Source organism: Bos grunniens, chromosome 3 (assembly GCF_055505025.1).
Source record: "Bos grunniens cultivar Pamir isolate PY7600 chromosome 3, Bosgru_T2T1.0, whole genome shotgun sequence".
In the NCBI taxonomy this organism is placed as follows: Eukaryota; Metazoa; Chordata; class Mammalia; order Artiodactyla; family Bovidae; genus Bos; species Bos grunniens.
This window is the reverse complement of record NC_141167.1, coordinates 104,346,459-104,369,132: the sequence shown is the minus strand read 5'-3', so window position 1 is coordinate 104,369,132 and position 22,674 is coordinate 104,346,459. Positions and strand designations below refer to the sequence as shown.

The 22,674-nt window shown below is 45.5% G+C and overlaps 1 protein-coding gene and 1 long non-coding RNA gene across 2 annotated transcripts; both read right to left on the bottom strand.

The window, feature by feature from the left end:
• Positions 1-9,109: 9,109 nt before the first annotated feature.
• Positions 9,110-9,581, bottom strand: LELP1 (late cornified envelope like proline rich 1). Its single transcript, XM_086392742.1, has one exon. It carries the CDS (start codon positions 9,556-9,558, stop codon positions 9,226-9,228), a length of 333 nt encoding a protein of 110 aa, XP_086248868.1. The 5' UTR covers positions 9,559-9,581; the 3' UTR covers positions 9,110-9,225.
• Positions 9,582-13,700: 4,119 nt separating this feature from the next.
• On the bottom strand, positions 13,701-22,626 carry LOC147376544 (uncharacterized). The gene is made up of 3 exons (XR_015161039.1): positions 22,099-22,626; positions 20,570-20,693; positions 13,701-14,176 (listed from the first exon to the last, which is right to left on the bottom strand). It is a non-coding gene; the product is annotated as an uncharacterized LOC147376544 (long non-coding RNA).
• Between the last annotated feature and the right edge of the window lie 48 nt (positions 22,627-22,674).

Sequence of the window (22,674 nt, the reverse complement as noted above, 5' to 3'; positions counted from 1 at the left end):
GTTTGTGTTATTCATATGACATTTACCATTGTCATTGGCTTCCCAGGTGGCACTAGTGGTAAAGAACCCATCTGCCAACTCAGGAGACATAAGAGACTCAGGTTCAATTCCTGGGTTGGGAAGATCCCCTGGAGAAGGAAATGACAACCCACTTCAGTATTCTTGCCTGGAGAATCCCTTGGACAGAGGAACCTGGCAGGCTGAAGCTGAAGCTCCAATACTTTGGCCACCTGATGCAAAGAGCTGACTCATTGGAAAAGACCCTGATGCTGGGAAAGATTGAAGGCAGGAGAAGGGGACAACAAGGGATGAGATGGTTGGATGGCATCACTGACTCAATGTACATAAGTTTGAGCAAACTCTGGGAGATGGTGGAGGACAGGGAAGCCTGGCGCATTGCAGTTCATGGGGTCGCAAAGGATTGGACATGACTAAAGTGACTTAGCATGGATTGTTATTTAGGAATTCCAGTTGTTTGTGTACAAGATCTTATTTCTATCTTGGGTTGTAGGTTATTAGGTGGTGGGGGCTGTATGACTGAGTAAGTGAAAGAGAAATGATTATTGATGGAGTAAACACATTAATTAAAGAAGGAAGAAGGTGAATGGGAGACAAAGGGAGGCAGAGAAGGATTTGGAAAATGGGAAAACATTCATTGTACAAGAAGCCCTGTAATCACAATGTGGTGACCTGTGCTTGTTTGCTAAAGTTGACCAATTTTTAGGGACTGTAAAGCTTGAAGAGATAGGTTTAGGTCATTTCCTAAAAGAGGCTAAAATCAGAAAAGCTTCAAAGATTTATACAGTTTTTGGATGCTTGTTCCTGAAAAAGTTTTCAAAAGGTGAACTGGGGGAGACCAGGTGATGTTTTGGCCTTCAGGACTGGTACATGGAGAATTGATGTAGCACTAGCCTGGCCCCCTCAGTGTCCTGGGGAGGGACAGATGCTGGAGTGGGGAGGGGACAGAGGCCAGCCAGGGGAGTGGTGCTGACGTTCCTGTGAGGACATAATCCTCTAGGCTGCAGTGGGCGTGGGGTGCGGGGGACCAGGAGAGGATTTGGAAGACCTATGGGAGTATCTGAAGAGATAGGTCATTTGGGGAATCTGGGAACTGGATGATCAGGTGTAGAATGGGGGGCTCTCCTCTTCCTTTCTCTTCTCTTCGTTTTTCATCTCCTCCTTCCATTTCTCCTTTCCCTCTTCATCTCCTTTATCTTTTCTGTGGAATGCTGTCTAAGACAGGGGTCCCTGGTCTGTAGCCGTTAGGAACCAGGCCACACAGCAGGAGGTGAGTGACGGGCTAGCGAAGCTTCATCTGCTGCCTCCCCCTTATTCGCATTATCACCTGAACCACCCCCCACCTAACTCATCTCCCTCCAGGGGAAGATTGTCTTCCAAGAATCCGGTCCCTGGTGCCAAAAAGGTTGAGGGCCATTGGTCTAAGAGACAAAGCAACTCCTTGGGAGGCCTAGGAAGCAAGGCATTCTCTGTTGTTGAGTTTATTCATTGTTTCATTCTTTATTTCAGTCATTTGTGGCCTTGCTTTCAAGCGGCTCACAGTCTCATGGGAAAGATGGACAGAGTTAAGCCCCCACATCCCAGAAGAAGGCCGCTACACTAGCCCTGAGTGGAAGGTTCTAGAAGGCTTCCAGAGGAGATGTCTGTGCCATGTTTTACTGGACAGTAGGAATTAACCAGGCAAGGAGGGTGGGCAGGGACCTGCTAGGGAACTTGGAGGAAGGCATCTTCATTAGGAGCTTTTTGAGAGGAGAGGCCAAGGCTGATGCAGAAAAGAGATGGGTGGGAGATTAGGGGAGGAAGCCTGCTTGGTTGAATTCTCCAAGTTTTCTGCAGCAGGATCCCCCAGAAGACCTTGCTCATGCAGAATGGATTTCTGTGTCTTTGGCTGAGCTGAGGGAGAAGAAGACCAAATAGATGTGCAGAACAATGGAGAAACTTCTCATGGAGGAGGGTGAAGGCAGTTAGGAGGAGCCCAGATTTCAACTCCTTGAAAAGGACCGACTCTGAGCCGATCACATTGAAGTGGGTCCAGTGCAATCACAAGGGTACTTCAGTGCAAACAGGCAGAAGAGTCAGTGTCAGAGTGATGTGATGTGAGAAAGATTTGGCCACTGCAGGTTGTGTAGATGTTGAAGGAGACCCTGGCCCAGGAATGTGGACAGCCTCTAGATCTGAGATTCTCCCCTAGAGCTTCTAGAAAGACATGTAGAACTGCTGGCATTTTGATTTTAGCCCAGAGAGACCTATGTCAGACTTATGACTTCCAGAACTGGATGATAATAAATTTCTGATGTTTTAAGCCACTAAAGTTGTGTTGAGTTATTATAGCAGTAACAGAAAATTAACATGCCTTCCCAGTGTCTGAGGCTCTTGGAGACTCTGGGGAGGGAAATCTCAAATGAAGAACTAAATTCCCAGCTTAATACTCCTTTTTTTAAGCATATCAGACAAAGACTTGCTTTCAATAATGCATGGAGAAAGAATGGACTCGGGATTCCATTGACTTAGGGGTGACTCTGTTACATACAGTGTGTGTAATATTGGATAAGCTATTTAGCTTCTTAGAGCCTCAGTTTCCTTTTGTTGAAAAGGGATAATACTGTTTCACAGATTTCTTGTAACAAATAAATTAGAAAACATAGGTACCAACACTTAGGGCCATCAAGCTACTTACAGAATTGTAGAGCAATCTGAATCTGTCCAGGACTCACCTCCTCCATGAAGCCTTCTTGACTCCCCCCAGTCCTCCTTGTCCTATTTCCTTTCCGAGTCCCCCCAGCACCTGGTCTTTGACTTGTACTTTTCTATGCATTGAGTTGCGGTAGACAGACTTCTGTACAGAGACTCCAGAGACCTGGCTCTGTCCCCAGCAAGATGTGTGACTTCAGGCAAGTCCCTGGCCCTTTCTGGCTTCATGTTCATCATATTTAAAATAGAAAGTTAGATTAGAAATCAGTCGAGTCCATTCCAATTCTGACATTCGGTGATACCATACATGTGATCATGAATGGTTAGCCTCATAGCTACATGACTTTGAAGTGTACATGTGTGTTGTGGGCTCTTCCTCCTCAACTGGGTTGCAAGCCACCCACAGGAAGGCCCAGTCTTCTATCTTGTGCACGTGGCAGTGATCTAGCCAGGTGGCTGGGTGACCTTAGGTGACCTGTCTTTTCCTTGGTACAGAGATGGAGTATTTGGAGTCTGAACACTCAAAAATCAGCCTTAGTGGCCCAGTATTTGGATCGGGGCTGGGACACCTTTGGGGAGATTGTCCCAGCCCACATCTTAAGATATGGTGACTAAGTAGTTTCTCTAATCATCCCTAGCCCTCCAGCAAGACTGGGGACAGTCTGATTCAATGCCACCTGAGATTTAAGATTTTAGATTTCTGTAACTGTCATTATTGGGAACAAGGGTGTAATTAAATAGGGTCAGCAGAAGAGAGTCAGGTATGTGCAGGACATTGCTTTTTCCCCTTTCCCATCAAATAACTACCTCCTTTGTTCATATCGTAAAAGTTCCCAGACTCCTCTGAATCACTCGGCTGATCCCATCAGCCTATCATAGGACAGCGGCTCTGATAAAGCTGAATGTATCTCGTCCCGTTTCCTGGGGAGCAGGTGCTTCTGGAGAGCTTAAGGAGCTTGTGGATTCCCGGAGCTGAGTCCACTTCTCTTCTCACTTCCTTTCCTCCTGTGTCACCACACAGGGAGTCTGACTCAGAGGTCATGGGAGGGGCTCTGGATCACAGGCCACGGGCCCAGAGGGGCCCATGGATTCCACCTGCTTGTTTTAGCCAAGCATGTGCTTTAAACAGGAGACAAGGAATCATTTACTGGCTGCATTTTTTTAAGATGAGGAAACCGAGGTGCAAAATTGTGTAGGGCCTTGTTCGAGGTTATATGGTGAGCTCGTGTCTGGGCTAGGGACCTATCCATGTAAAAACATTTAGGAAACTACTGTACTGGGGATTCTTTATAACTTTAAGGAGGCAACAAAGACACAGACCAGTAAGTAGTTCTTAACAGTTTGGGAGTGATGAAGACATTCCCAGGTGGCTCAATGGTAAAGAATCCTCCTGCCAATGCAGGAGACACAGGAGACGCAGGTTCCATCTCTGGGTCAGGAAGATGCCCTGGAAAAGAAAATGGCGACCCACGCCAGTATTCTTGCCTGGAGAATTCTATGGACAGAGAATCGCATGGACTGGTGGGCTACAGTCCATGGGTCACAAAGAGTCAGACATGACTGAACAACTGAGCATTCAACTCATGCATGAAGATGTATCTATATATACAAACCTTCACTTTCAGGGGGTTCATGACCTCTGGGTTAAAGACCACTAACAGAAAATGGGGGAAATAGTGTTCCCAAGTTGTTTGGGCTTGATGTTGGTCTTCAGTCCTTTTCCCTCTGAGTCTGGGTTCAGGATAATCTTGGCATAAAATAGAGTCAGAAATCCTGTACTCTTCCAACAACCAAGCCACTGTGACTTCGGGTACATTGTTTTCCTCTCTGGAATTTTGTTTCCTCACCTGGACACTGAGGGCCTGTTAAATGCCGCATCCAACTCTCATATCCAGTGATGACAAAGTCCCCTTCTGACTCCTACTGTGATTCGTGATCTCCCGGGTCCCAGCTGGGAAATAGCTTTCAGGCTGAGCATCACTTCCTCCTAGCCTGGGAGAGAGCATGGAGCTCTTTAGGTGAGCTATTTGAGGTTTCCTGTACCTGGAAGACAGGTGCAACTAAAAATACCCCAGTATGCATTTTATGATCCGTTTGTATGTTAGAATCCCTATATTAATATTTGGCATTTGACTTTCTGTATTTACTGATCTGTTTGCTGACCATTAACAGCTGTGACATAGAAGCAGTTATGACTTGTCATCATCAATAAAGCCTCCCAGGGTGAGCCTGTATGTGTACCTGGCTGGAATATCTGGTCACATAGAAGTAGAATGGGAAAATAACACAGGTTTGGTAACTGGTTACTTCCTGCCATCTCCCCAGTTCCATGTGTGTAGAGGTGGGGGATTAGTGAACATGATCGCTAAGGTTCCTTTCAGCTTCAAAGTAAGACATCCTTGTATTCCGTGCACATCTTTTCATAGCATTGGCTCACCTTGCCTGTTGTCCCCAGCTGGCCTCATTGGAAGACTTAGAAGTGCTTTTCCAAGACTGACTGTACACACCCTGGTTCTAGAGAAAACGTGATGCAAGGGAGTCTAGGGTAGAGTATCTTCTTTCTGCCCTTCTGAAGGACCCTCAGAATGGCTTTCCCAGGAAAGGAGAAGGCTTGGTCCTGCCCCCTCACATTATCTGAGAGCCATCAGCCTGGCACTGCACAGATTCTCAGGGTGCCACTCTTCATGTGTTGCTTATTTACACAACCCTCTACCTTTTGGAGCAGGTGACTGCTGCTGGGGCTGGAAGTAATTACGGCATTCTGCTGGGAGGTGGCACACTCATCATGTTCCAGCCATCTTCCAGCTGAATTGCCTTTGATCCAGGTTTTTTTTTTTTTTTTTCCCCCTCCCCCGCTGGGAAAGTAGTCATTAAGAGATGTCTATCTTTTGTTTCATTTACATAGTAGAAAAGAGAACTAAATTGGCAGATGGATGGTTTCATGTTCTCAGAGCTGGCCTCCATCCAGTCTGTGCCATATCCTCAGGGCCCCCAGGAGAGCCCCAGTCCCTGACCCACACTGCCATGGAGCCGCTTGGCTGTGGGACTGTGATCCTATGCCTTGGAGGCAGGCACCAGAGCAGAGGCGTGCTCAGGAGAGGAGAGGTGGAGAAAGACGTTCTTCCTTCTTTTCCTTTTCTTTTTTTGTTCATTTGAGCAAATGAGAGGAGCTTGAGGGTCTCTGAGGCATTCATGATTATATCACTTTTTCCTATTACAAAAGAAATAGAAGCCTATTGATAAAAAGGCAGAAAATAAAACTACTTCACCGGTTACCCATAACTCCATTGTCCTAAAGTGACTAGAATGCTGACAAATTTCCTTCTATTATTATCATTATTATAGAAATTTTGGATTAAACATAACTGTTTATGCCATACATTCCATTAATGTTTATATCAGTTCAGTTCAGTCGCTTAGTCGTGTCCTACTCTTTGCGACCCCATGAATCGCAGCATGCCAGGCCTCCCTGTCCATCACCATCTCCCGGAGTTCACTGATACTCACGTCCATCGAGTCGGTGATGCCATCTAGCCATCTCATCCTCTGTCGTCTCCTTTTCCTCCTGCCCCCAATCCCTCCCAGCATCAGAGTCTTTCCCAATGAGTCAACTCTTTGCATGAAGTGGCCAAAGTACTGGAGCTTCAGCTTTAGCATCATTCCTTCCAAAGAACACCCAGGGCTGATCTCCTTTAGAATGGACTGGTTGGATCTCCTTGCAGTCCAAGGGACTCTCAAGAGTCTTCTCCAACGCCACAGTTCAAAAGCATCAATACTTTGGTGCTCAGCTTTCTTCACAGTCCAACTCTCACATCCATACATGACCACTGGAAAAACCATAGCCTTGACTAGATGGACCTTTGTTGGCAAAGTAATGTCTCTGCTTTTGAATATGCTATCTAGGTTGGTCATAACTTTTATTCCAAGGAGTAAGCATTTTTTAATTTCATGGCTGCAGTCACCCTCTGCAGTGATTTTGGAGCCCCCCAAAATAAAGTCTGACACTGTTTCCACTGTTTCCCCATCTATTTGCCATGAAGTGATGGGACCAGATGCCATGATCTTTATTTTCTGAATGTTGAGCTTTAAGCCAACTTTTTCACTCTCTTTCACTTTCATCAAGAGGCTCTTTAGTTCCTCTTCGCTTTCTGCCATAAGGGTGGTGTCATCTGCATATCTGAGGTTATTGCTATTTCTCCCGGCAATCTTGATTCCAGCTTGTGCTTCTTCCAGTCCAGCGTTTCTCATGATGTACTCTGCATATAAGTTAATGTTTCATTAAAATTTATCCAAATCTCTGTTAGATTGAATTGTCTCTAAGTCACACTGTGATAATTTGCTTTATATAGACTTTTTTTTTCATTTTGGAATTATTTTTCTTTGCATGAATTCCAAGACAAGGAACAATTGGGTCCAAGAGTTGAATCACTTTATGCTTTTGATACATATCATATTCTTCAAATTATTTTCTAAAAGAATTTTGTCTATTTACACTTTCACCAATAGTGGCACAGTGTTTAGCATTGGGGTTCTGGGGTTTATTATTTAAAAATGATCATTATAAATTTTATGTATAATTTCATATTTATGTATTTACATAAGTTTAGATACATAAATATGGTTTCCGCCTTGGGGTTATGCCTGCAAAGACCCATCACATACCCAGATTATTTGAATAGTTTTCTTCTGGTGCTTTTATGTTTTGTCTTTTTGATGTGTTTATTCCAGAGATTTGTTTTGGTGAGAGGGAAAAGATTAACTTAAATTTTTAAATAAAAATTATTCTAGCATCAAAAAGTGGCCATTAAATATGTGAATAAGAATGATACCTTATTGTTCTATTTTCCTTCTCTCTCCTCCCTCTTTTCTTTTGGATTTCTAGTGGGTGGAAGAGTTTCCCACCTGTTACCAACAGTTGAACGTGCCCCACCTCCCCTGATTCCCTACATCAGACTTTCAGAGGTTCCTGCGTCCAGGAGGAACCTCTCTGCAGGACCCTACAGTGTGGGTGCCAAGCTCCCATTCTTGCTAGGAGACCCTGAGACCCTCAGGGCTCTGCATGTCAGAGAAGACAACTAGTCATTTTGACATCTGAAGAAATGAGGGGATTGTACCCTAAAGGCCTTGTCTAGCTCTTGTGCCCTAAAAGTGCTTCTGCAACCAGCTGATTATATGACCTTGGCCTAGTGGGGGCCCCAGATGTCTTTTCTTGGGCACATTTTGAACTATTTGTACTTACTGTACCCTTTGCTGTCCTGAACCATTTTCCAGATTCAAAGGGATAGAAAGATGTTTATGGGCCATGATTCTACAGGAAGTACCACAGATTTGGCCTCTTTCATTACCTCTGTGATAGTAGAGAATCCTAAACCTACTTCTGCTCAGATGTTGTGAGCTTGGGCGTTGTTTTTGGAAAGAAGCAATCAGATTTCTTTTCTGGAAATAACAGGAGTGCCTCATAGCATATCCATCAACAAGCTGAGTCCTCCTGGTCAAGGACCATGGCGCATGCAGGGGGCTCTAAGGGGTGAGGAGACCCATCCTGAAGAGGAGTGGAGACTGGTGGAGTTGAGGGAAATTGAAATGGTGGCGGTGAGTCCACATTCCTGGGTCCTGAAGTCCTGGTTCCTACAGTTCTCTCTTTAATTTTACATGCCCTCTCCTCATCCTAATATCCTTCCCGGCAATACAAATGAAAACTTCCCTTTGGTGAACTGAGCCACTTTGGATGTGCACTCCTTGTAGCTGTGTGTGTGCTAAGTCACCTCAGTCATGTCTGACTCTTTGCGACCCTATGGACTGTAGCCTACCAGTCTCCTCTGTCCATGGGGATTCTCCAGGCAAGAATACTGGAGTGGGCTGCCATGCCCTTCTCCAGGGGATCTTCCTGACCCAGGAATTGAACCCAGGTCTCCTGTATTGCAGGCAAATTCTTTACCGTCTGAGCCAGCAGGGAAGCCAGAGGGAAGCAGAGCTAGAGTTTAAACACATGCAGCCTGTTTTCAGAATGTTCCGGCCCAGCATCAGGCAGTGGGACTAAAAGCCATGGCAGACTTCTTTCCTTGACTTTGCTGGATCTTTCCCCAATGTCCACTCCCTTTCCCCCTCATGCCCGCTTCCTGCCTTGTGCTCAGTGTGTCCCCCGGGGATGCCACTTCGATAGCCATGTTTATAGCTTTCTCAGGTGGTGCTCTAACAGGGCATGTTCCCCGGGTGCACCCCTCAGAAGATGCCGCACCCCTCCATGCAGCAGGTGGGGTCAGATGCATGGCCATCTTCCAAGGTTGTTGAGTGTGGAGGGCCTGGGTCCTAGCCTCACGCCCCCAGGGGATTGCTTCTTACTGGTATTAAAGCTGGAAGACAACAAACCCCCAACTGCCAAGAAACCAGGAGAAGGAAGTCTTGCACAGCAGAGGAACACGTTTACTTGTCAGCTCATGGCTTCAGCTCTCAGCCCCTCGGTGGTGAACGTGATGAGATGGTGGAGGTAGTGGGCTGGGTGGCACCCTTGGTGCCTCATTCTGGGGGTGGGCAGGGTGGTGGGCATTTAGGAGGACAGGACTTGACACATGGCTTAGGAGGGCAGGGTGGTGGGCAGGGCGGTGGGCAGGGCGGTGGGCATGGTGGAGGGCACTTTGGGGGTGGGGGGCACGATGGGGGACATGGGGGACACGGGGTGCACTTTGGTGGTGGGCACTTTGGTGGCTGGCACTTTTCAGAGCACCGCTGCAGCAGTCTCTTTAAACAGCTGGGCTGGCATTTCGTTTCGCACTTTTGTTCACACCCGGGATCACATTGCTTGGGCTCATTCTTGGGCTCACCAGGTTTATTTTTATCATCACTCGACATTCCTTCTTGATTCTCTGAGCCCTGTAAAGAGATACATGACAGGTTGTTTGTGGGAGACCATATTGCAGGGTGGGAGGGGGGCCTCCTGCTCCTCACACGTCCTGCCCTGTGCCCAGCCTTATTCTTAAGAAAGCCTTTCCTGGGACACGTTCAGGATCTAGACCAAATTCTTATCTAAGGGCTGTCTTCTTGTCCTTGCAGTGCATTACTGACAACATTTCTTGATCTCATCACCCTTACTTTGCTTTCTCTGCATTTATCCTTGTCTCTGTTCCATAGCTCCTAGAGCAGGAGTTCTTAACCTAGGGTCCTGGGACCTTGCCCAAACTCAACATAAGAACCATACTTAACCATATATTTACCAGTGTAATCAGTATCTTCCATAACCCCAGGTATTTTGTTTCATTCATTTAAAAACATTATTCCAGGACATGGAAGCAACCTAGATGTCCATCAGTAAATGAATGGATAAGAAAACTGTAGTACATATACACAATGGAGTATTACTCAGCCATTAAAAAGAATACATTTGAATCAGTTCTAATGAGGTGGATGAAACTGGAGCCTATTATACAGAGTGAAGTAAGCCAGAAAGAAAAACACCAATACAGTATACTAACGCATAAATATGGAATTTAGAAAGATGGTAACAATAACCCTGTGTACAAGACAGCAAAAGAGACACTGATGTATAGAACAGTCTTACGGACTCTGTGGGAGAGGGAGAGGGTGGGAAGATTTGGGAGAATGGCATTGAAACATGTATAATATCATGTATGAAACGAGTCGCCAGTCCAGGTTCGATGCACGATACTGGATGCTTGGGGCTGGTGCACTGGGATGACCCAGAGGGATTGTATGGGGAGGGAGGAGGGAGGAGGGTTCAGGATAGGGAACACATGTATACTTGTGGCAGATTCATTTTGATATTTGGCAAAACTAATACAATTTTGTAAAGTTTAAAAATAAAATAAAACAAAACAAAACATTATTCCGAGGAGTCCATAAGTTTGGAAGTCCACATTTCTAAAGGCATCCATGACATGACAACCATGTTAAAGAACTCTTGTAAGAACACCTCCCCATCCCTCTGGAAATTGAATGGGAGGATATATTAGTGGGCTTAGTGACCCAGGACACTTATTTCAATTCTATGTCCTGTCTAAGCTCTCAAAACCTTAAGAATTGATTTTTTTTTTTAATTTGAGGGATGAGGATGGAAAGAGTTGAATCCCCACCATGAGTGGGCTCCCATGGACCACTCTGGAAACTCCTCTCCTAGTTGATTAGGATGAGGGAAGAAGTTAAGAGGAGATAAACGGGGAAATTCTAGTTTCTCTGAAAATATGAATGTCAGAGCCACAAAACGTGATTTTCAGGAGGAATTCCTTTTCCCCCTCTGTTCAATTTTGCCCTGAGCTAAGTCTTCCTCTATAGACTGTTTGACTTCTGGATATGGACAGAGCCCTTATGTCTCTAATAATACTTGCAAGTTGGATAAACTTGGCACATCTTGGATTTCCTTTAACAGTATAAAAATAAATGTTTAAATCTACTTTTGTTTTAAAGTCAGTATGACTTTCTGAAGAGACAGATAATTACATTGAACTCCAAAATGGTTAAGAATCACTCTTGCAAATGAATTGTAGCTAGCTCTTGCTACTGAGAATGAGAGGAAACTTTCACCCACACATAGCTGTCATTTCAACCTTGTTCAGTGCCTGGGCTGTGGTGGGTCATTCCCCAGAAAGGAGAGGTAAAAGATGGGGCATTTCTAGTTGTTGACATGCAACTCACCCCTTTGTGTTGTTACTGAAGCTGACAAGTAGTCGAGTGAGGTGGATATTATGGCTGTGCCTGGGAAGGTGTATTTTCCCCTCTGGTTCCTCTGCCCAGCTCTGAGGAAGCCGGAAGAGGAGAGAAGGAGACAGCCACTTGTGACCTCATTGCTACATCATCAAGTAGCAATTGTTGTATGGCTCCAGAGCTCCCAGCTCAACTCAAGTCTTTGAACATGAGAATAGGCTATGATCAATACCTCCTTCACTCTCTCGTCCTCTCCCCAACCCTCAAAATTCATGCTGGTGAAATCAGGCTATGGTGAAGGGTACTGAACTCTAAGGCCAGGGAACCTTATTGTTGCTGGTGGCAGAAAAGCTCTGTTGGCACCTGGTCTCTCTCTCCTCTCCTAGCCTCCTAAATCTTAACTCCTTTGAACTTGGCTGTTGTTTATCTTTCTAGGAGAGTTTCCTAGGACCTAGCACAGCTGTTTTGACTCTCCTGTCCTCCCTGTGTTTTTAGCATGAGATTCCAAAATCTATTTTTAAAGCTCCATACTCCCTGGTTCAAATTCAAGGATTACCTTAGCACTTTTTCTCAGTATCTCTTCCTGAAATTCACAGTTTTCTGGATTCTATGATTTTTTTTTTTTTAATCAAGGAGTGGCCATCCCTTGAAATCTAAGGTAAATCTTGCCTATTCTAAAGAAATTGAGTCTGATGCCCCTGACCAGTTCTGACCTGTTGGGTTAAGCCCCGTTCCAATACTAGAGTGGAAAAGGTTGCCTCTAAGAAATTCTTTCCTTGGTTTTTCAAAGACCTGGCCAGGGGGTCTTTGTGGTTGCAATAGGGATGTGTCTAGGGTAGTAATAGGATTAATAAAGGCAACTAGGGCTCAGACACACATGATGCCTTGAACCCTGGTCCAGGAAATTCATCTTGGCATTTACTGATGAATGGACATCATCATTCACTGATGAATCATGAGTGATTTTTGGCTAAAATTGTGATATGATCATGCCTAAGGTGTTGAAAGATATTTTTGACAGCAGTGTAGGGTATATTGGGGAATGGAGTGGTGGAATGAAAGTTGAACTAGGTTGTTTCAAAGAAATCAGAAAAATTACCAACTCTGAAGGAAGGCAGTGGCGGTGTGGAAGAAAGAGGGTGCCAATGAGACAAACATCATCAGAGAGGCAAATTTATGGGATTTGTTAGTGGAAAGTTAAGAAAATTAAGAAAGAGGACTCCCCGGTGCTCCCATTGTTAATGTGTGCAGTGCATGCTCAGTCATGTTTGACTCTTTGTGATTCCATGGACTGTAGCCCACCAGGCTCCTCTGTCGATGGGATTCTCCATGGCATGAAAGCTGGAGTGGGCTGCCATACCCTTCTTCAGGGGACTTTCCCAACTCAGGGATCAAACCTGGGTCTCCTGCATTGCAGACGGTTTCTTTACCACTGAGCCACTGGGGAAGTTCTATTGTTAATGGGCAGTGAGGAAACATAAGAGGTTTGTGTTGGAAGAAAATGAGTTTGAATCTAAGAGTTTTGTGTTTGCAGTAGAGCATCTTGAGTGGTTATTGGAAAGATGGCTCTGACTCTTGTGCTGCTGGGCAGACCTGAGAGCTTGAGTTCACTTCAGCCCAATATATGTTTACTGAGTGGATGAGAGTGAGCTGGTCCAGAAAGAGAGGACTGGGGAAGAGAAGAGTAAAGATACTAGGGAGGATGGGGAGTCCCAGTGCAGGGTTTACTTGGTATTCACAGTGGATAAAGAATGTCATAAAACCCAAATGAACCTAAATGAAAGTCCAGGGTGGACCAGAATTGAGCCCCCTGCCCCTGGGATAATTGGTGTTGGATGCATTGTCTTGGTGTAGCCCAATCTTCATTTTCTTACCTCCTTCAGTTTGTTCAAGAGCTCTGTCTCTTCAAAGCCATTGAAAAGCAGCTCTTACACCCATCTCAAGAATCCCAGCTCCACCTGCTGTTCAGCTCTGGACCAGAGCTAGCAAGTGGATATGGAGGAGCCAGTCATTTGTGACAGTGATGAGAGAAGACGTAATGATTTCTACCGGCTGTTGTCATCTTCTGCTCTCTCCTTTCTCCTCTCTCCTATTTCTTGCTTAAGAAATTACCACTAAATAAAAGTCTATCACTCATTGGATTGTCAGCTGGACATTTGTCCATCATCTTTTTAGTCTTTAAACCCCTTCTTTAAAGGGTTACATTTACTAATAGGTATCTGCTTATGTTTGGGTTAGAGTTTGGTTGGCAGCTAGCTAGCAGCAAGGCACTCCTGAGATGAAACACAAAACAGGTTTCTTTTTAAAATTTTTTTAAAATTTTAATTGGAGGATAATTGCCTTGCAACGTTGTGTTATTTCTGTTGTACAACAATGTGAATTAGCTATAAGTATACATATGTCCCCTCTCTCTTGAGCCTCCCTCCCACCTCCACCCCAAACCCATACCTCTAGGTCATCAGAGAGAGAACAGACTTGTTGAGGGGCTGGATCTCAGAAGGAAAGTGGCTGGAAGGGGAAATGAGGGGCATCAAAGCCCCCAGGTTAAGAACGAGGACCTTGGATCCAGAGCCTTGGGTTCAAGTCCTGCTTTCGTACTTAATAAACGACCCTTATATGTGTGTACTCAGTCACTTCCATTGCAACCCTGTGGACTGCAGCCTGCCACGCTCCTCTGTCCATGGGATTCTCCAGGCAGGAATACTGGAGTGGGTAGCCATGCCCTCCTCCTGGGGATCTTTCCAACCCAGGGACTGAGCCTGCATCTCCTGAGTCTTCTGCACTGCAGGCGAATTCTTTACTGCTGAGACATCTGGGGAGCAGAAATGACATTTAGTAACTGGTTTAAACTTTTTAAGTTCCAATTCTCTCAACAATAAAGTGTGAAAATAATAGCACCCATCTTAGGATAATATGTGATTTATACTGAGAGCTTATAACATACCAGGCATATTTCCAAGTGCAAAGCCTGCACTGCCATCCGTCATCCTGCCTCATAATACTTGTAGGTTGTGAAAATTCAGTAAGCCTCTACGTATGAAGAGCCCCCAGTAAAAGTCTTCTTTACATATGGGTTATTATTTTTTCAGTGCATTCCTGGCTTTGTCATCACTTGGCTTGTTAGATCTCTCTTTGCCTCTGTCTCTGATCTCTCCCTCTCTCTCACCTCCTGATTTTGACTCTGAAATTCCTTCTCCATATTATTTTTTCCTGTCTTCCAGCCAGAGTTCCTGGTCGTCTAATCTAGGAAGATTAGGTATTTCAATATTAGCTGTTAATGGATGATTTCAGTTTTGAGGAAGGAGAGTTGATATAAATGTTAGTGATAAAAGTTGGTACTGTAAACATTCACTAAGGCCAGAAAAGTCAGGGGACCATTCAATGATTTCTCCTTGTGAGCCTGCAGGCCCCATAGCTCTGGATATTGTACCAGGCCGGGGAAATCTTTTCTTTTCCCCAAACTTTAAACTTCTTATTTTGTATTGTGGTAAACCCAAAGAATTGATGCTTTTGAACTGTGGTGCTGGAGAAGACTCTTGAGAGTCCCTTGCACAGCAAGGCAATCAAACCAAAATCCTAAAGGAAATCAACACTAAATATTCATTGGAAGGACTGAGACTGAAGCTGAAGCTCCAATACTTTGGCCACCTGATATGAAGAGCTGACTCATCGGCAAAGACCTTGATGCTGGGAAAGGTTGAGATCAAGGAGGGGAAGGGGAAGACAGAGGATGAGATGGTTGGATGGCATCACTGACTCAATGGAGGTGAGTTTGAGTGAACTCCAGGAGATGGTGAAGAACAGGGAAGCCTGGAGTGCTGTAGTTCATGGGATCGCAGAGTCAGATATGGGCTAGTGACTGAAGAATAGCCGGTTAACAATGCTGTGGTGGTTTCAGGTGAACAGCAAAGGGGCTCCGTCATACATAAACATGTATCCATTCTCCCACAAAACCCCTCCCATCCAGGCTGGCACATAACATTAAGCAGAGTTCCATGCGCTTATACAATAGGTCTTTGTTGATTATCCATTTTAAATACAGCAGTGTGTGCATGACCTTCCCAACTCCCTAACTATCCCTTTCTCTATCCCCCCTCCAGCAACCCTAGGTTTGTTTTCTAAGCCTGTGAGTATCTTTCTGTTTTGTAGGTAAGTTCATTTGCATCATTTCTTTTTAGATTCCACATGTAAGGGATATCACACAGTATTTCTCCTTCTCTGTCTGGCTTACATCACTCAGTGTGACACAGTCTAGGCCCACCCGTGTTGCTGTGTGTCCGAATTTTTAAATTCACTTGGTTCCCCCTTTTCTGCTTTCTAGGTGAAGTCACTCTTTTCTTCTCTCTCTTTCCCTGTCTCTCATGGGATTCTTACTGAATAAGCAGGACTCATAGGATAAAGTCAGAAAAGAGCTCTACTCCTTCCCTTGGTGCCTCTTCAAATTCTCTCTGTGGGATTGTCTCTTTCCTTCCTCTTGGGATGGAATCTCTAGCAGATGCCATTAACTTTTAGGATCCTGCTTAGACAATAAGGAATTATTTGGTTCCTATTTTAGTAAACAAAAATTTACTTATTTATTTATTTGGCTGCAGCAGTTCTTAGTCGCAGCATGAGGCTTCTCTCTAGTTGTGGGGCATGGGTTCAGTAGTCAAGGCTGATGGGCTTAGTTGCCTGTGGCATGTGGGCCCTTATTTCCCTGAACAGGGATTGAACCTGTGCCCCCTGCACTGGGAGGCGGATTCTTAACCGCTGGGCCACCAGGGAAGTCCCTAAACAATCTTATTTCAGTAATCGGAAGGTGCACTTCCCAGAACATTATATTTCCTTCTCTTTCCCACTTGGGACCAGAAAGGAGAGCATCTTCTCTATTTCTGTATTCAGAATTTCCCTTCCCCTTCCTCACTCACCTGGCCACCTCTGGTTTCTGGGGGAGGGTTTGAAAAGGGAGAAGAGACGAGGGGCAGGATGGTTCTTATCTGATTGATACTGCTCTGCACTGACATAGAGGCTCTCTGTATTTGGCAGGTGGTTAAGTGACCTTTTCTCGGGTGGGAAACTTGAATATGTTCTTCAGCCACTTCTGTCACCCACCTTGTTGAGGTTTTAACTGCAGCATTATTCAGTATTGGCAAGCATACCTGCCTCCCACTCCTACACACCCAAGGGTTGAGCAGTTCTCCTCCAGGTTCTTTCCGCTGGGATTTCACCTGTAGGTGGCCCTCTTGGATTGGATTTTACACAGCCCAGAGAGCCAGTTCTTCCTCTCCTGTGGCCCGCGGGAAACACAATCTTCCCCTTTCATTGTGCATCAATTCCCAATGGTGATTTTTACGTATTTTTGCTTATATGTTGTGTATTAGGTGTATATTAGTTCCACGACATCTTCATGGACATAGTTTGCTCTTTACCCAATTTGACTTTACTGCAGTATTTGACACTGTTGTGTCTTTTCTCTCTCTCTCTCTTTTTAAAACCCCATATCCCCTTGAGTTGGTCTTCCCAGGTGGCTTAGTGGTAAAGAATCTGCCTATCAGTGTAGGAGGTTTGGGTTTGATTCCTGGGCCGGGGAGATGCCCTGGAAGAGGAAATGGTTACTCACTCCAGTATTCTTGCCTGGGAAACCCCATGGACAGAGGAGCCTGGCAGGCTACAGTCCTTGGCGTAGCAAAACTATTGGACATCACTTAGCGACTAAATGATAACAACACCCCGTGGGTTCCTCTGTTACCTAGATGGTGTCCCATTTCTCTGGCCTCTTCTACCCGCCTCTTTCCATTAGATATACTTTGGTTCCTCAAACAGAATTCATCACCCTCTGCATCTTTTTAACATGCTTCTCTTGTGTGCTCCAACTCTGTGAATAGCATCTCTCTTCACCAAGACCTGAAACCTGAGATCATCCTAGCCTCCTGCCTCTCACTCAACTGCACCAAATGTGCCGCTGGGATCTGCCAGTTCTATTTCCCAAATCACAGGTCCTTGACCCAGGCTGGTGTTTGGGAGCCCAGCGAACACCTCTCTCACTGTTGCTGCCTTCATTGAAGTTGTCACTGTCACAGGTGTGCAAAGTGCCCAACTCAAATCTCTTCTGTTCAGTGTTGTATAATAATCTAAATCTAAATAAAAGGAAGCCTGCACATCCTCAGTTGTTCAGTAGCACCCTTGCCAATGAGCTTCACCATCTCAACTCAATGGGTCTTTCTCTAGGAAGGAGGCTGAGGAGCTGAGGGTAGAACTCATTTTGGAGATTCACCAGATGGGGGCCCCCAGGAGGAAGGCATTCCAAGTCATTTCCCTGTGTCTGTTTTCCCTGGATAAGACACTATCTCTTTCTTGTAACTTTTGCCATTCCCCACCCCTCTAAACTTAGCCACAGTGGTCTGGGCATTAACTGAGCAAAAGTCAATGTTCTTCAGTGATATTATTTTTAATAGCTCAAACAGAGAGGCTGGGTCATGAGTCAGCAGGATTGGGGGTGGAGGCTGCAGGGTCGGTCCTGGAAAGAGCCTAACTAGCAATAAGAGATGGGGTGTGCACAGTGGGGAAGACAGGCGGCTTCAATGTTCTTCAGTGATATTATTTTTAATAATAATCCTGTTTTTTTTTTTCTCTGTAGGAAATTTGAAGGAAAGCTCATGTTTCCTTCTCTTTGTGGGACTTTTCTTTGGCCTCCAGAGGTGAAAGCTGCTGGTAAGAGACTGAGAGCACTGTGGGAAGAGGGTGTAGCAACAGGAGAGTGGCAGTATTCTGCCTGCTAAGGTGATGGTCCTAGAGAAGCACACTCCTGCCCAGGTTCCCAGGAGCTCCCTGAGAACACATCTGACCACCCTCCGCTCTCTGTTTGGATTAACTGTGGACTTTCACGATCTCTGTTTGGATTAACTGTGGACTTTCATGATCCACTTTCAGCCTGGGGGAAGTAGTTTCTTCTGGGGCTGAATGTAATTCAAGTTTTTGGATTAAAATAGAGTGTATGGTAATAGGGAACAGAATTCAGGTGCTTTATGAACAAGTCAGGGAGGGCAGCTTCAGTGTGTGAGCCTTGATGGAACAGGGAGTGCTGCACAGTGGGGCGCTCCTGTGGGCTGGGGATAAGGAAGAGTTTAAGAACATGGCAGTTTTGTCTATACCATGCAGTCTCCTGGCAGAGGAGCTGGGAGAAGTTGTGCTCTGAACTCTGGGGAAATCTTGATTGGTTTAAGCAGATGGTGCTTTTTTTTTTTTTTTAATTTTTCAGCTGTGTTTGTTCCTGGTGCATGTGTTCTAAGTCAGTTCAATCCTGTCTGACTCTTTGCAACCCTATGGATTGTAGCCGGCCAGACTCCTCTGTCCGTGGGATTCTCCAGGCAAGAATACTGGACTGGGTTGCCATGCTCTTCTCCAAAACAAACTTGAGCACAGTGCATCGGCCAGGAATCAATCCCAGATCTCCCTTGTAGGAGATGAGAATTCTACCACTGAACCACCAATGCCCCTCCTGGAAATTCTTACAAAGTTGTTGCTTCACCAGGGAGGCCAATTGAGGAAAAAAAAAAAAAAAAAAAAAAAATCTGTGTTCTTGTAGGAATCTAATATTACCAGCAGGGGGCAGCATGGTAGAGGAGACTACAAGTGGAAAGTCTGGCCTTATCCTGACCACAGCAGAGAAGGAACAGGTCTGATCTCTGGGGAAGAGTTTGAGAGCATGGCACTTCTGTATTCACCATGCAGTTTCCTGGTAGAAGAGCTGGGAGGAGTGGGTTTGGAGAGGAAAATCCAATACACTGTGATGATATCTTTCTCCTTGAGTCTGAAGAGAGGCCATGCCTTCTCAGTTGTTCGTGTTCCCTGATTTGGCTGGAAGTCAGGGGACGATGCTGGGCAGGGGGGTGCAGTGTCTTTATGATCAGAGGGTGGAGGGTGGCTTCAGAGGTGTCGCTTCTACTTTGGCAGGATTCCTGCTGGCTGGGGGAGGGGCACTGCATAGGGGGACAGTTCTGCTGGCTGGGGGTGGGGGATACAGCTTGGGAGGGCAAGGCTTAAGGTCCTGGGGAGGGGGCCAGCATGGGATTTTGCATTGTTGCTGCTGCTAAGACATCTTTCTATTCTTCTGAAAATTTTTATTGGAGTATAGTTGCTTTAAAATTTTGTGTTAATTTCTGCTGTACAGCAAAGTGAATCAGCTTCGTGAATCCAAAAACAATCCAAAAAGAAGGAATAAATGTATGCATATATTTTGTTGTTGTTCAGTCGCTAAGTTGTGTCTGATTCTTGCGACCCAATGGACTATAACCCGCCAGGCTCCTCTGCCCATGGGATTTCTCAGGCAAGAATATTGGAATGGGATGCATTTCCTTCTCCCTGGGGATCTTCTCAACCAGGGATTGAACTGGTGGTCTCTAGCATCTCCTGCACTGGCAGGAGGACTGTTTGCCACCAGTGCCACCTGGGATACCCATATGTGTGTGTGTGTGTGTGTGTGTGTGTACTTTTTGGATTTCCTTCCCATTAAGTCACCACAGAGCAATGAGTAGAGTTCCCTGTGCTATATGGTAGCTTTTCATTAGTTACCTGTTTTATATGTAATAGTGAATATATGCTAATCCCAATCTCCCAATTCATCTCACCTCACCCCCATCTCCCCTTGGTGTCCATATGTTTGTTCTCCACATCTGTGTCTCCATTTCTGCTTTGCATATAGCTTCATCAGTACCATTTTTCTAGATTCCACATACATGCGTTAATTTGAGACATTTATTTTTCTCTTTCTGACTTTTTCACTCTGTTTAAGACATCTTTCTTGTTTGAAAATAATCTATAAGCAAGAGAAGATCTTCTGTTGTTGATATTGACACCTTCTTAATTAAACCACCACAGCTCTACCATTACCCTCAGGGGCAACCTTCCCATCAGGGGTTCTGGCAAATCTGCCGCATCCCAGGACCCTGCACTTGCAGCAGCTGCTGAGGAAGGATTGTAGGAGTACTTTTTTTTTTCCTATAAATGGCCCCTCTCTCTGCCCTGAGAAAGTCACTCTTGGGCATCCCCTGTCTGTAACTCTAGAGGGAGCCCGGGTTGGCATATCAGGCTCTTCACATCCATTGGAGCTATTTCACTTAACCTGAAATTCCAAGCACACCTGACCTGTGAGGATAAAGCCAAGTGGGCTGAAGAGACTCCAGCCCTAGCCCTTTCATGATGGATTCAGCCCAGGCTGGGACAATACCTGGAATCCACCGTGACTTGCCAGCTCCAGGTATAGCTCTCCACTTCCTGAAACACCTGTCAAACCCCTTCTTTGTATAGAAGATCCTCCTTTGTCAGCAGGTGGTGTGCAATGGCATTTCCTTCTGTGCAGAAAGGACAGCCGGTATGAGACCGGTGTTTCACGTGCACGTCAGTCCACTGTCGTCTCCTCGTGCTCCAACAAAGCAGTGGACTGAGTGTGAAAACCCAATGTGGAGGGGCGGCACAGCAATGGGTTCTGGGAGGCTGGGTCACGCCATTCAGTCTCTTCAACCCTCCACACCCCCTGTGCTTCTGCTTCTGTGCCATGTCCAACGGTTCTCTTTAAACCTCTAGCCAAGCCCCTGTCTCTGCATCCTGCAGTTTGAATAAGCGTATGTCAGGAGTGTCCAGAGAAATAGAATGAGTAGGAAGTGAATATGTATATTTTTAAGAAGTTGGCTCATGTGATCATGGAGGCGGCAAGTCCAAAACCTGCAGAGCAGGCAGGCTGGCTGGAAACCCAGGGAAGTTTGCAGTTTGAGCACACTTGCAGCCTGGTCATAGAATTCCCTTGGGACAGGTCAATCTTTTTTTGTATTCAGGCTTTCAACTCATAGGATGAGCTCTACTTACATGATGTAGGATCATGTTTTCTTCAGCATTGGTGATATAGTGGTGAGCATAGCTGCCTTCAAGCAGCTGACCCAGGTTCGATTCCTGGCCAATGCAGCAGGCCAACCTTTGGGCTTCCCTCAAAGCTCAGCTGGTAAAGAATCCTCCTGCAAAGCAGGAGACCTAGGTTCAATCCCTGGGTTGGGAATATCCCCTGGAGAAGGGAAAGTCTACCTACTCCAGTATTCTATCTGGCCTGGAGAATTCCGTGGAATGTATAGTCCATGGGTTTTGTTTTTTTAAAAACCTCTTAATTTTTTTTTAAACCTCTTCAACTCCAGGGGCTTCTTTTGTATTTAGGCTTTCAACTCATAGAATGAGGTCCACTTACATAATGCAGGATCGTTTTCTTCAAAGACTATGATTAACATGCCCTGGTGGCTCAGATGGTAAAGCGTCTGTCTACAGTGCGGGAGACCTGGGTTCGATCCCTAGGTCAGGAAGATTCCCTGGAGAAGGAAATGGCAACCCACTCCAGTACTCTTGCTTAGAAAATCCCATGGACGGAGGAGCCTGGTGCAGGCTACTGTCCGTGGGGTCGCAAAGAGTCGGACACGACTGAGTGGCTTCACAAGCCCAGCTAGGGTGCGTAGGTAGTCACAGAAATCATCCAGGGATGATAGAGAGGGGATTATGTCTCTAAAACTTTTGAATGTGTTTACCCTCTCATGCAAGTTTACCCTGTCTTTTGTTCTCCTCCTGGCTTCACACAGGGACAGTGCACCCTTTTTCTTTCATTTCACCATGAAGTATTCCTGGACTGGACAGGGGACCAGGAGAAGGTTTCTTATGCCCAATAACTCAACATAAAGAAGTGGAAACCTCACCCTAGTCTGCTTCACAAAAAGCACTCACCTTGTGATCCAGCAGCGTGGTGCAATTGGTGGGAAAATGAAAATTGGGATATTCATGGACTATGATTAGATTAAAAAATCCATAATCACGGAATGTGATTGGCTTCAAAGAAGGTCTTGCCTGGGTTACATAAGCAGCCAGTGATGGAGCCCGGTTAAGAAATCAAGGAGTCATCCCCGATGTACTTGGTTCCTCGTCTTCTGTGGGTTTCATACATTCCCTCAGCCCTGGGTGAGAGAGTGTACATCCCCACTGATGTGCCTTTGTCAGATGCAATCTAATGGTCCATGTGGTACATCCGTGCCTTCCCAGCAGACCACTGAGCAGTCTTCTCCAGAAAGCTTCTATCTCCTTCTTTTTTTCCTCTAGGTCTTAGCAGTGCAAGACACTTTACTGACACGAATCAATGTTTATTGAGAGAAGTACAGAGACTGACTAGTGAAGTAGTTGATTGATAGAGTAACCTCCCAGCAAGCTGAGGCTAAACCCCGAGGAGAACTTCCTTCATGTTTCCTCACCTGTGTTACTGTGCTGTCTCTGACTCAGGGACCTCGCATGCCTGCCCCCTAGTGGCTC